We start from the raw sequence: 12,861 nt of genomic DNA on the forward strand, positions 1-12,861 counted from the left end.
CAACGGAAAAAGCTGTACTATTGTCTCTTGAATGAACTAAAGGACCCCGTGTATATACCATGAGCTGTGTCACTTTATAATTCATTCATAAAGATTATTAAACAAGTGCATGATGTATGAGGCTTTTTCCTCTTACACAGGGCTGTATCTCCTCTTTTTGGCATCAGGTTGTTGTGGGACAGACCCTTTCTCCCTCCTCTCCGCTGCCCGGTCCCTGTATTTCAGCTGAAATAGAGAACGCCACAGAGAGTTCAACACAACTACTACAATTATCAGGATAATAACTATTGAGAAATTCCGGGTGGGTAAATGGACCGATCACAAAGACAGCATTTTTTCAGACACATAAGAAATAGGCGACTCAATAGTGCTTACCTCGGTTTCTAATCGCTCTTGACCTCCGGGCTGGGCTTGTCTGGCTCTCCTCTGCTCTAGATTTTGCTGTACATGTGACGACAAACATATTAAAATCTTGTTCGGCTATTTCATTTAGTGTACATTTTTTCAATTTCAAAAAATTATTTAAATTTGTATTTTTTTTTTGGTAAAAAAAGTAACCTTTTGTTTCATATACAGTTATGAAATTAATTTGGTGTTTGTGCAGCTAGCACATTTGTCTAGTTTTTGCTAATATTTCTCCAAAAGAAAGACAAATAAAATAGAGAACTCGTTGACGAAGCGAAGCACACATCCTGTGTCATGTGTCACTCACTCTGTGTAGCTCAGAGAGCTGCTGATGTCGGATCAAAGCCTCTTTACTGGGGAACTGCCTCCTGCACAGCAAACAGGCCAGTTTAGACCAGTCTGTCAGTCGCTCCTCTCGGTCTCCCCCTTCATCCTCACTGTCTGTCTCTCCGCTGTATCCTGCCACCAGTCCCTGAGGAGGACTCCTCTAACAGACCGAATGAGAAGAATTTTGTTTTTAAAACATTGCATTACCAGAAATGCTTTTTCAACAGGGTATATATAAAAAAGATGTTAGCAGGCAGTCAGGATGCACAAAACACAACAAAAAAAAAGAAATGGAACAAAACAAAACTAAAACAAAAATATTAAAAAATGTGAAATCAAAACAACTAAACAAAACAAAAAATTAATTAAACAAAACAATAAATTAAATGAAACACAAAAAAACTGCAAAACAAAAACACAAAACAAAATACAAAATTAAATGAAACAAACACACAAGAAAAAAATAAATGAAACAAAAAACCAAACCAATAAATTACACTGAAATACAACAAAAAACAAAACATAAAAACCCAAAATGAAATAAAACACAAATAAAAACAACAACAAATGAAACAAAAACAAAAACCACCAAGAACCAAAACAAAACAAACCTAAAAAAAAATAATAAAACACCACAACACATCAAAAACACAAAAGAAAACACAAACACACTTCTCTTTCTTCCAGATGTTTCATTTGTTCGATCAGAATTTGAGGTCTCTCCAGCAAGGCACCCTGTGCAAAACAACATCAGTTTAGACCCGTTTAAAACTTTTATTTTGTTTAGCATTTTAAGAGCAGGACATTCTCAGTCTGAGGTGTACAAACCTTCATCTCCAGAACGGCGTAGCCCGCATCAGCACTGGCAGATTCCCGCTGGTCGTCAGGTCTACCCTGCAGCCGAGAGACCGTGTTGAGTGTGGAAGAGGAGGACGATCGCACATTTTCCTTCTGCCTGTTCAGACTTTTGGCCCACCGCTCCATGTCTTTGGCTATCTGAATTTTTTTTTTAAAGAAATAAATAATAATCTCATATATAACGTTTTCCATAATCCTTACACAAATCACCTACATCAACAAAAACTCAAAGTAAAACGTAAACCGTTAAAGTGACAGATCGCTCGAAAATTAATAGTCTGTTAATTTACCCTTATGTTGTTCCAAACCGGCCTGACTTGTTTTTCCCACCGCGGAATACAAAATTAGATTTGACGAAGAATCTTCTAGCTGCTCTTATCAATACAATGAAAAGTACACAGTGGCATAAGGTTTTCAAGCTCCTAATAGAGCAAAATGCACCACAAAAGTGGTTCTTACACACACAGTATGCACATAAATAAAGTCTTTCTTGTCAGTCAATCCACTGTCTGCCAGCTTTAGAATGTTCTCAGGAAGCTATTTCCAGTCATGACTCATCTTTACCTCAGATTACACTTAAAAAAAAATGTAAAGCAAAAAATTCCCGGCTTGTATAGCTAATGCACGTTCATGAGTTGATTGACAGGCGATGTCTGTCAAAAGGTGATTGTCTCTTTTACCTGTAAGGTGGGACTTTCTTTCCAATTTCCCATTCATTTGAATAGAAGTGGCCCATCTCTGCTAAATTGTCACATTCTAGGTTTTCTGATGCCTTATGATTAGCGTTAAGTTTTACATTTAAGGTGTTTTCACTGAAAATATTTCTGTCTACTGAAGCACACAAATCAAATAGACATTTGTTGCATCACATCAGGTTGTCAGTGATGATTGGTCATGTCAAAATGACATCACGACAACACCAGTGTGAAACCTGACATGTCGCATGTAAATGCGGCACATATAAATGGATGCGGAGGGCGTGATTTTCAGCGAATGGCGACTTCAATTTCCGTCTGCTCCTCACACAAAGCTTCAGGAGACTTGGAATATAGCGCAAGTCATATGAACTATTATTAGGATCCTTTAAGGTTTTTTTTAGCTCGTCGGCCCAAGTCCCCATTCCCTTTCCTTAAATGGAAAATAGTGGCCAATAATTTCTTGAACATTTCAGGCCACACAGAAGAAAATAAGCGAATGATCGCAGAATTTTCTTTTTTACCAACCCTTTAATTTCACCAGATGTTTGACATACTTGTTGTGCCGTCTTATTCTTAGGCTTGTCTTTCTTGTCCTTGTTGGGTGTAACTGAAAGGTCAGAGGTCGCAGAGTCTGTGGCGTCTTCTGATGTCTGAGACGGAGCAGGAACATATGTGTGTCGTTCCCCATCCCAGTACATGTACTGCTGTGTATGAGGATTATAGTAGTACTAGAAGAACATCAGGAAAAACATACAGAAATATTAGCAGCATCACTGTGGCTGTATAATGTAAAATACCCAAGTATAAGTAAGGAATAATTGACTCCGGGCCGTTGAATTATTAGAAAAATAATGCACACCCGGGGTGGTAATGCGTGATCACGACGGCCGATGGCTTACCGGAGTCAATTATTCCGCTTATACTACAGTTACCACACCTCGAAACATTGTTCAGATGATGTGATTCTAGGCGTTTGTCAAGTTTTTGTCATTAAAACGCTCTTGTATGTAGGACTAATTTCTTACGCATCTAATCCCATACCTCCGTTGCTAATTCCAAAGCGTCATTTTAGAGTTAGTAACGGAGGTTTGAGCCACTGACAGCAGACTAATGCAGTTATTAGTGTAGTTATTAGAGAGACAGAGGTTGCAATAATGAGACAGAAAATCATAGTGCGTCATATTATTTAATTTATTTATTAATTCATATGTTATAATTCATTCGTTAATTCGAACAAATTTATTTATTAAAATTAAACTGCACGTTAAACACATTGACAGCCCAAGCTGTTGTTTTTTAGTGTTTTCTTCATGTTTTTAGCCCTCGAGTCGGTCTAGCTGTTCTTCAGCTGATTGTTTTATGTCTTTTGTTGTTGCCGGCTGCCTTTGACGTCCTCTTCCGTTTATTTGTTTTTTCATCTGAGCTATCCAATACTGCGATTAGCCCAGTTGTTAAAATGTTTATGTTCACCATAAATATTAAAATTTACTTCGGAAAATCAAAATAGTCTGTCATTTTTTTCCTCTTGAAGTTGAAGTGGATTTGTCGCTGTCACTTCTTGTTGTGAATTGTATCCTATTTTCCGTTATTACAGTTGACTACGCGAAGTGATATGGAACTGTAATGCGGTCAAGACCTGCCTGGAACTACTTTAGCCGTGCGTTTCCCTGAAAATAATTGCACACCTTAGAACGTTCTCAACCAATCAGAATCAAGCATTCAACAGCCCTGTAGTATAACAGGTAATAATAGCTCGGGTAGAAGACTTGTGGGCACTGTACTGAACGATGACTAATGGAAACATTGCTGGCAGGAATTTAAAAATACAGACAAGTGTGTCTGAGAGAAATGTGTGTATATATATATATATATATATATATATATATATATATATATATATATATTGCATTAACAACATACTAACTGACTAAATACATATCGAACTGTATTTATCCTAAATACACACAGTTAAATTATACTTTAACACTGTGTAATTCACTTAGAGCTCAGGACATTTTTTTTTTCATCATGTTAATTCTCATAGCACAGCCTACAAACAGAAAAGAAATGTGGAAGTATATGTAAATGTTTGTACATTCTGTAATACTATTTGTAGACTTTCACTTGATTATAATTTTAGGAGAACATGTTAATGTGCCTCTCCCCATCCAGACCTGTGACCATTCACCTCTGTATAATGTTAATGTGCTTACCCAAATCCAATCAGTTACACATTTGCATATCAGGTTTTAGTTCCTCTCCTTTGTCTCAGTGACAATATCTTTCTCAGGGTATTAGAAGGAAACTTAGCAGCTGATCGGGGAGACAGTCTCCGTGGCCTCTTCCGCAGAACAGTGTGACACTGTTATCAATGTGATTTCCTAGCTCAATCGTACACATTTACTATTTTACTGTTTGTATATTCAATTGTGTAACTTAATAAATAACTTGCTCTAAAGGTTTTCGGATCTCTTTTTCATATCGAAAGCTTAAGCGATTCTAACTTTGATTCATTAAAGTTTAATCCTATGCTACCATCTACTTCTTGTCCTTTTAATCAATACAACTCTGAATTTACAACAACTTTAATGGAGTCTAAATTAAGAACACATCATTCTTCAACTGCTTTTTGTTCCAACTTTTGGTTCAAAACAGCAGGCTAAGCTTCTAGTCTTACAATATGGATACAGTTACTGCATTAAAAAAAACATGGTTACTTAACATACTTTCATAGTTACTACAATATTACTATAGTAAAACCATGCTTTCCGCCACAAAACTTTGTTTATTGCAATCTTACATTAACTAAACAAATACCACAGTTTAACTATGGTTTAACTAAACCATAATTACCACAACATTTTTATTTGTATTACCATAGTTCTATTTTCTTGTACTTTCACTATAGTTAACTATGATTATCAAGGTTAAAATATGGTTACTGTAGTAAAACCATGGTAAATTTCACGCAGAACAATTTCAGAACAAAGTGATATTTAGGTAGAAATTTCTTTGTTTTCTTCAAACATCACTGGTCTCATATTTCATCTCAAGTGTGCTCTTCACTGACACTTGCCGATTTGGTTAACAAGTACCGGTACACTAACTTTTGAAAAAATGATATTAGGGGCAACACGCCAGTTGACCGTTATGGTCTCTCTAATGATAGGTTGTCATCTCAATAACTAAATACATACAAAAATTCTCTGACAGCACTTCACTCTGACACAAATCATGAACGCAGCTTCACAATTGCTGTAACAAAGTGGATAGCCACATTCCACCGGTGGATTTATATTGTGGCAGATGATAGTTTTAATGCCCATTGCCATGAATATTCAACCTATGTGGGGGCTAGTTTTTTCAATTAGTCTAAATCACACTAAGATTTTTGCTATTTCAGTGCATTTCTATCTTTATATTGTGGAAGGCTTTGTTTGGAAAATTTTAATAAAACATTAAGAGTATATTGTTGCATATTGTTTTTTTTCTTTCCTTATAGTGTCAAAGAACATATAGTGTCAAATTTACACTTTTAAAATCTGCGATTAATCGCAGTTAACTGCAAAAACAAATTAAAAAATAAATAAATCATGATAAATTTGAATCGACTGTCAGCACTAATATATTATATATAATGTTACCTGTGAGTTCGCGTCATAGTACAGACCCGTGAGAGGGTCATAATAATAACCAGAGTTTTCATCATACTGGTATGTAGACACATCAGGATCCGCTGGAGGAAGAGAAAACACAATTTATCCATTTAATTTACATGAAATTAAACATGCATAGCAAATGTATTTAACAAACCAAATCAAATAGACATTTGTCTATTAGGGTCAGTTACTCATTCTTTACTATTATTCTTAATTGTAAAAAATAATAGTAATAAAGTCATCAAAACTATGGAAAAACATAAATTAACTATTTTTTTTTGTTTTGTCACAACAAAATGTACAAAGTAGTCACCCTTTGTCTAGAATTTGCAGACATGTTCTCATGACATTTTCTCTTCTTGAGGAATCACCCTGGGATGCTTTTAAACAGTATTGAAGGAGTTCCCATCTATGTTTGGCACTTATTTGCTGCTTTTCTTTATTATTTGTTCCAAGGCATCAATTTCAAAAACCTTTTTTTATTAAATTTTAGTTTTATAATGAAATAAATTTATATGGTGTCACAATTATTTTTTTGTCTACAAAATTAATTTCAAACATTTAAACATACACCTTCAGATCAAAAGATTTTTAAGATCATGAGAAACATTTCAGTCAAGTGACCCCAAACTTTGGACCGGTAGAGAGTGTGTGTGTGTGTGTGTGTGTGTGTGTGTGTGTGTGTGCGTGTATGTATATATATATATATATATATATATATATATATATATATATATATATATATATACATACATACATACATACATACATACATAAGTGCCAAACGTTTGGAATAATATACAGATGTTGCTCTTATGGAAAGAAATTGGTACTTTTATTCACTAAAGTAGCATTCAACTGCTCACAGTGTATAGTCGGGACATTAATAACATGAAAAATTACTATTACAATTTGAGAAAATATTCAGAACTTCTTAAACTACTTCAAAGAGTTCTCATCAAAAAATCCTCCACGTGCAGCACTGACAGCTTTGCAGATCCTTGGCATTCTAGCTGTCAGTTTGTGCAGATTCAGGTGACATTTCACTAGGAATGCACCGATACCACTTTTTCTCTTCCGATCTAATTCCGATATCGGCTGATACCGATCTGATACCAGTGTTATTGCATAATCTGTTTAGAATATCTTTACATTATTGTGTGGAAATAATTGTGAGTACTCTTTAATATGTAAAGAAACACAAACCTCTAACTACACATTATTTCAATATAAATGTAAAGATTATTAAGAAAAACTTTATTTTTAACTAGTATACTGGATAATGTAGCAGCATAATTAACAGCAATTCCTGTATAAGTCATCAGTAGAAAAGTGTTTTATTTTTGCCTTTTTTTTTTATTTCTTTTTTTCAAAAATGTTTCAACTTGCATCTGGACTTTAAAGGATTCAGATCTCTTTTTTGTTTAGTTATTTAGTTGTAAGACATCAGTCCACTCTTCATTCACGAAGTTATTTTTTGGAACCCATTCAACTTAAATATTATTATAAATTGTAAACATATACTAATGACGACAATAATAATAATAATAAATTGTTATTAATATTTTTATTACTGACTTTAATTTTACATACAACAGTAATATATTTGAATTGTGCACTTTTTAAACCCTCACACTTTTATTTTGAGATTCTGAACTCTCCAGGAAGTCCTGTATGTGTCTGTTTGTAGGCAAGTTCACAGTAGTTTAATTCGCTTCTTATTCAAATTCATGTAAAATGCACCTCGGGTGCCAATCTAAATGCATATTTTAAGTGATCCGAACTATTGAGCATCAACATCGGAGATATTTTTCGTGAGTAGCGCTCAAATATTGCATACCGCGTGAAGTCTATAAATAGCCGCGAGTGCATCACCAGCCTGTGCATGACTTTGTGTCAACAGAGCAGCACCATTCACTGATGTGCTGCACATAATATATATTTACTTATTAAACACAGCCTTCTGTGATTCACAGAGCTATCGCACGTCTTCAAGTGGCATTGAATAAAATGCACGAATCATATTAACTACTTTAATTGTGTTTGTATGATTATTTTATGTCATTTTTGGAGCTTGACAGTACCAAACATGACTAACACACAGTATCGGATTTGGATCGGGCTAGTCGGTCCGTTACCCGATCCGTATAAAAGCTTCAGTATCGGAGCCGATACCGATACAGGTATCGGAGCATCCCTACATTTCACCCCACACTTCCTGTAGCACTTGCCATAGATGTGTCTGTCTTGTCGGACACTTCTCACACACCATACAGTCTAGCTGATCCCACAAAAGCTCAATGGGGTTAAGATCCGTGACACTCTTTTCCAATGATCTGTTGTCCAATGTCTGTGTTTCTTTGCTCACTCGAACCTTTACTTTTTGTTTTTCTGTTTCAAAAGTGTCTTTTTCTTTGCAATTCTTCCCATAAGGCCTGCATCACTGAGTCTTCTCTTTACTGTTGAACATGAAACTGGTGTTTAGCGGGTAGAATTCAATGAAGCTGTCAGCTGAGGACATGTGAGGAGTCTATTTCTCAAACTAGAGACTCTGATGTACTTATCCTCTTGTTTAGTTGTACATCTGGTCTTCCACATCTCTTTCTGTCCTTGTTAGAGACAGTTGTTCTTTGTCTTTGAAGACTGTAGTGTACAACTTTGTCTGAAAACGTTTTTGGCAATTTTAAGCATTGTATAGCCTTCATTCCTCAAAACAATGACTGACTGACGAGTTTATAGATAAAGATGTTTGAATCACGTCATTTAGCATCAAGTTCTCCACAAATGTGTGATGCGTGATGGGAGAGGGAACCTGTATCGAACAGCTCTCCTCGCCGGGCCCTTGCGGAGTCCCACGGTGCTGCAGTATTGTTACATTTAGGGGGGATTCTGATTTAAGACATAAGTTCAGTCATAATCCCACAGATGGTAGCTTCACAACAGTGGCTCCTCAGCCAAGCACACGCACAAAATGTCTGAACCTGCGGTTTCTCTCGTACTAATTGTAATAGTAATTTTCCACATTATTAATGTTCCGATTATACAGGTGAAACTCAAAAAATTAGAATATCATGCAAAAGTTCATTCATTTCAGTAATTCAACTTAAAAGGTGAAACTAATATATTATATAGACTCATTACAAGCAAAGTAAGATATTTCAAGCCTTTATTTGATATAATTTTGATGATTATGGCTTACAGCTTATGAAAACCCCAAATTCAGAATCTCAGAAAATTAGAATATTGTGAAAAGGTTCAGTATTGTAGGCTCAAAGTGTCACACTCTAATCAGGTAAACACCTGTAAAGGGTTCCTGAGCCTTTAAATGGTCTCTCAGTCTGGTTCAGTTGAATTCACAATCATGGGGAAGACTGCTGACCTGACAGTTGTGCAGAAAACTATCATTGACACCCTCCACAAGGAGGGAAAGCCTCAAAAGGTAATTGCAAAAGAAGTTGGATGTTCTCAAAGTGCTGTATCAAAGCACATTAATAGAAAGTTAAGTGGAAGGGAAAAGTGTGGAAGAAAAAGGTGCACAAGCAGCAGGGATGACCGTAGCCTGGAGAGGATTGTCAGGAAAAGGCCATTCAAATGTGTGGGGGAGCTTCACAAGGAGTGGACTGGAGTTACTGCATCAAGAGCCACCACACACAGACGAGTCCTGGACATGGGCTTCAAATGTCAAACGTCTTACCTGGGCTAAAGAAAAAAAGAACTGGTCTGTTGCTCAGTGGTCCAAAGTCCTCTTTTCTGATGAGAGCAAATTTTGCATCTCATTTGGAAACCAAGGTCCCAGAGTCTGGAGGAAGAATGGAGAGGCACACAATCCAAGATGCTTTAAGTCCAGTGTGAAGTTTCCACAGTCTGTGTTGGTTTGGGGAGCCATATCATCGGCTGGTGTTGGTCCACTGTGCTTTATTAAGTCCAGAGTCAACGCAGCCGTCTACCGGGACATTATAGAGCACTTCATGCTTCCTTCAGCAGACAAGCTTTATGGAGATGCTGACTTCATTTTCCAGCAGGACTTGGCACCTGCCCACACTGCCAAAAGTACCAAAACCTGGTTCAATGACCATGGTATTACTGTGCTTGATTGGCCAGCAAACTCGCCTGACCTGAACCCCATAGAGAATCTATGGGGCATTGCCAAGAGAAAGATGAGAGACATGAGACCAAACAATGCAGAAGAGCTGAAGGCCGCTATTGAAGCATCTTGGTCTTCCATAACACCTCAGCAGTGCCACAGGCTGATAGCATCCATGCCACGCGCATTGAGGCAGTAATTAATGCAAAAGGGGCCCAAACCAAGTACTGAGTACATATGCATGATTATACTTTTCAGAGGGCCGACATTTCTGTATTTAAAATCCTTTTTTTTTTATTGATTTCATATAATATTCTAATTTTCTGAGATTCTTAATTTGGGGTTTTCATAAGCTGTAAGCCATAATCATCAAAATTATATCAAATAAAGGCTTGAAATATCTTACTTTGCTTGTAATGAGTCTATATAATATATTAGTTTCACCTTTTAAGTTGAATTACTGAAATTAATGAACTTTTGCACGATATTCTAATTTTTCGAGTTTCACCTGTACATTGTGTTCATTTGAATGCCATTTTAGTGAATAAAAGTACCAAATTCTTTCCATAAGTGCAACATATTCCAAACCTTTGGCCACACGTGTGTGTGTGTGTGTGTGTGTGTGTGTGTGTGTGTGTGTGTGTGTGTGTGTGTGTGTCTATATATATATATATATATATATACCTGATTTAAAATACACAATTGTCATCCTAAATGTTTAGGAAAGCATGTTTTTATTCTTCTGGGTGTTTTTGACAGGCTCTGAATGGTGTGCAGATGAACTCACGGTATTGTTGACACTCCCGAGCAGTTCCAGGTGTGGCTGGCTGACTCAGGGCAGCAGGCTGAGGTTTCCCAATGATCTCCACTGGGACCTTTATACAGACACACATATACAGTACAGAGGCCAACCATTAGCAATTCAGAAATAACTTTTTTTTAAGTAATTGTTCATTGAATTGAGAGAGTTAGGCATTGAATCAGTTTGTGAATGAACAAGGGTAAAAATGTAATAACTGAATACCTGATTAGCCCTGGTGGAGGCTGCCATGGTGACAATCCGGGGATGGGATGCTGTGAGTGTCAGCATGGAGGTGATGCTTGTTTCTAAAGGAGAAAACGTTGAACACATTCACTCCGGTAGAAGATCTTAAATCATGCATATGCTACGCCTAAGAAAGTCCTTATATGTGACTATTTAAATTATTGAATGTGTTAAGATCCTAACAGACAGAACTGGGATTAATAACCCCCTTGCAACCCCCCTGAGATGGGCTGACAGTAGATGTAACTGGGCTGTGATTAGGGATGTGCCCGAAGCCAAAAACCTATTTGGAAAGGCACGAATAATAACTTCAAAATGAATAACAGATCCATCTGACAAATCTAAAAAAAAAAAAATCATATACCTGATTATCCAAGAAGCACATGGATAAAGTGGCATTTCATATAAACTTATCCAAAATTATAATGAATTTATGAATCTGTGCAGACAATATTTCTAAAGTGTAAACCTTATGAATGAAATGCACACGTTGTGATTTCAGATCGGATGGGCGCAGTCTCGACTCCGTTTGGGGTCTCTGTAAATTGTGCACGTCTGGAGCTTGTCAAGTGTAATAATAAATAAGATTCAACATCATTTCGTCTGTTAATGTATCACAGGATTCACACGTGATTCTCATGTATTTATTTATAGCCTAAACCTGAGTGTGATGTTAAATTCCTGACCTGAAGAGATGATTTCACATCAGAACTCGTCTAGCCGTCTCTTAAAGTTGACCACATTTATATTCACATCAGGGCTAGACTGGTAACCTGACATACCGGGCATTTTCCCGGTGGGCCAGCGCAATTTGGGGCCGATCAGGGGCGGACTGTCCATCGGGAGAACGAAGCGGGCCGGCCGCGAAACGCGCCGAATGGGCCACGATAAGCTCAAATGAGCCACCGCGTTATGCAGAACGGACCAAAAAAACGGCGCCACAAAATGCAGAAAAGGAAAGTTTCGACGGTCTAATTGTAATAGTAATTTTCCACATTATAGAAACTATAAATGTGAGAGGAACATTTAAAAATGGACATTTAATTTAGTTTTGACACACTTCCGCTTTAAACCCCGCCCACACTTGGTTCTATCCGAATACAGAGACAGATAATTTTGTCATATGAATAGATACAGATAATGGCTCCACTGCACACCCCTAGTTGTGATAATCCTGTGCATCTGCTCACCTGTAGAGGCAGATCCTCCCTCAGAGGCACCTGATATTGTGCGGCCAGTCACTAAAGCAGCACCTGGCTCTTTAAAGGGTTGCACCTCTACACTGAAACCCTGTATGGCTTCTTGCCCAAACACAGAAGCTGCTGCTCCCTGCTGGTGCACGCTGAAATCACCACTATGAGCTGCACCTGAGAGCTGGGTCGTCTGTGTAGAAAGAAAGAGAATGCTACTCTTTCTGGAAGAATACCCAGAACATATAACATATAACATATAACTAACACATACATATCGAGGGGTATAATTCATGTCTTCTGAAATGATCCGAACTCTTTGAGTGAGAAACTCGCCAAAATTTCAGTCCTTATACACTATAAATCTTGACATTAACAGTGTACTTGGTGTTTTCACGAGAGAAGTATGTTTACACACATACAGAGCGCTGGACACAAACCAGACACTGTGCTGCCAAGTTCACAATTTAGAGATTTACGCTGGCTGATTATGACAATCTTGGTGGAAAACAAATAATTATATTAAGCATGTCAACTATCAATAAGCCTGATCATAATGTGATTCAGACTTACAAGTATTTATTCTGATTTATAT

General features: G+C 37.0%; 1 protein-coding gene across 2 annotated transcripts in view; it reads right to left on the reverse strand.

Annotated features, from left to right (window-relative positions):
- The window catches only part of rbm10 (RNA binding motif protein 10), a 34,588-nt gene that overhangs the window by 1,983 nt on the left and 19,744 nt on the right, over positions 1-12,861 (reverse strand). For both annotated transcript variants that reach the window (XM_052091827.1, XM_052091826.1), the window contains exons 14-23: positions 12,267-12,459; positions 11,056-11,138; positions 10,819-10,906; positions 5,933-6,024; positions 2,843-3,016; positions 1,561-1,728; positions 1,405-1,467; positions 713-892; positions 376-441; positions 137-225 (exon numbers count right to left, since the gene is read on the reverse strand). In XM_052091827.1, the coding sequence (XP_051947787.1) occupies positions 137-225; positions 376-441; positions 713-892; positions 1,405-1,467; positions 1,561-1,728; positions 2,843-3,016; positions 5,933-6,024; positions 10,819-10,906; positions 11,056-11,138; positions 12,267-12,459 (1,196 nt within the window). The remainder of the gene's footprint in view (positions 1-136; positions 226-375; positions 442-712; positions 893-1,404; positions 1,468-1,560; positions 1,729-2,842; positions 3,017-5,932; positions 6,025-10,818; positions 10,907-11,055; positions 11,139-12,266; positions 12,460-12,861) is intronic.

The sequence above is a fragment of the Xyrauchen texanus genome, chromosome 25 (assembly GCF_025860055.1).
Source record: "Xyrauchen texanus isolate HMW12.3.18 chromosome 25, RBS_HiC_50CHRs, whole genome shotgun sequence".
In the NCBI taxonomy this organism is placed as follows: Eukaryota; Metazoa; Chordata; class Actinopteri; order Cypriniformes; family Catostomidae; genus Xyrauchen; species Xyrauchen texanus.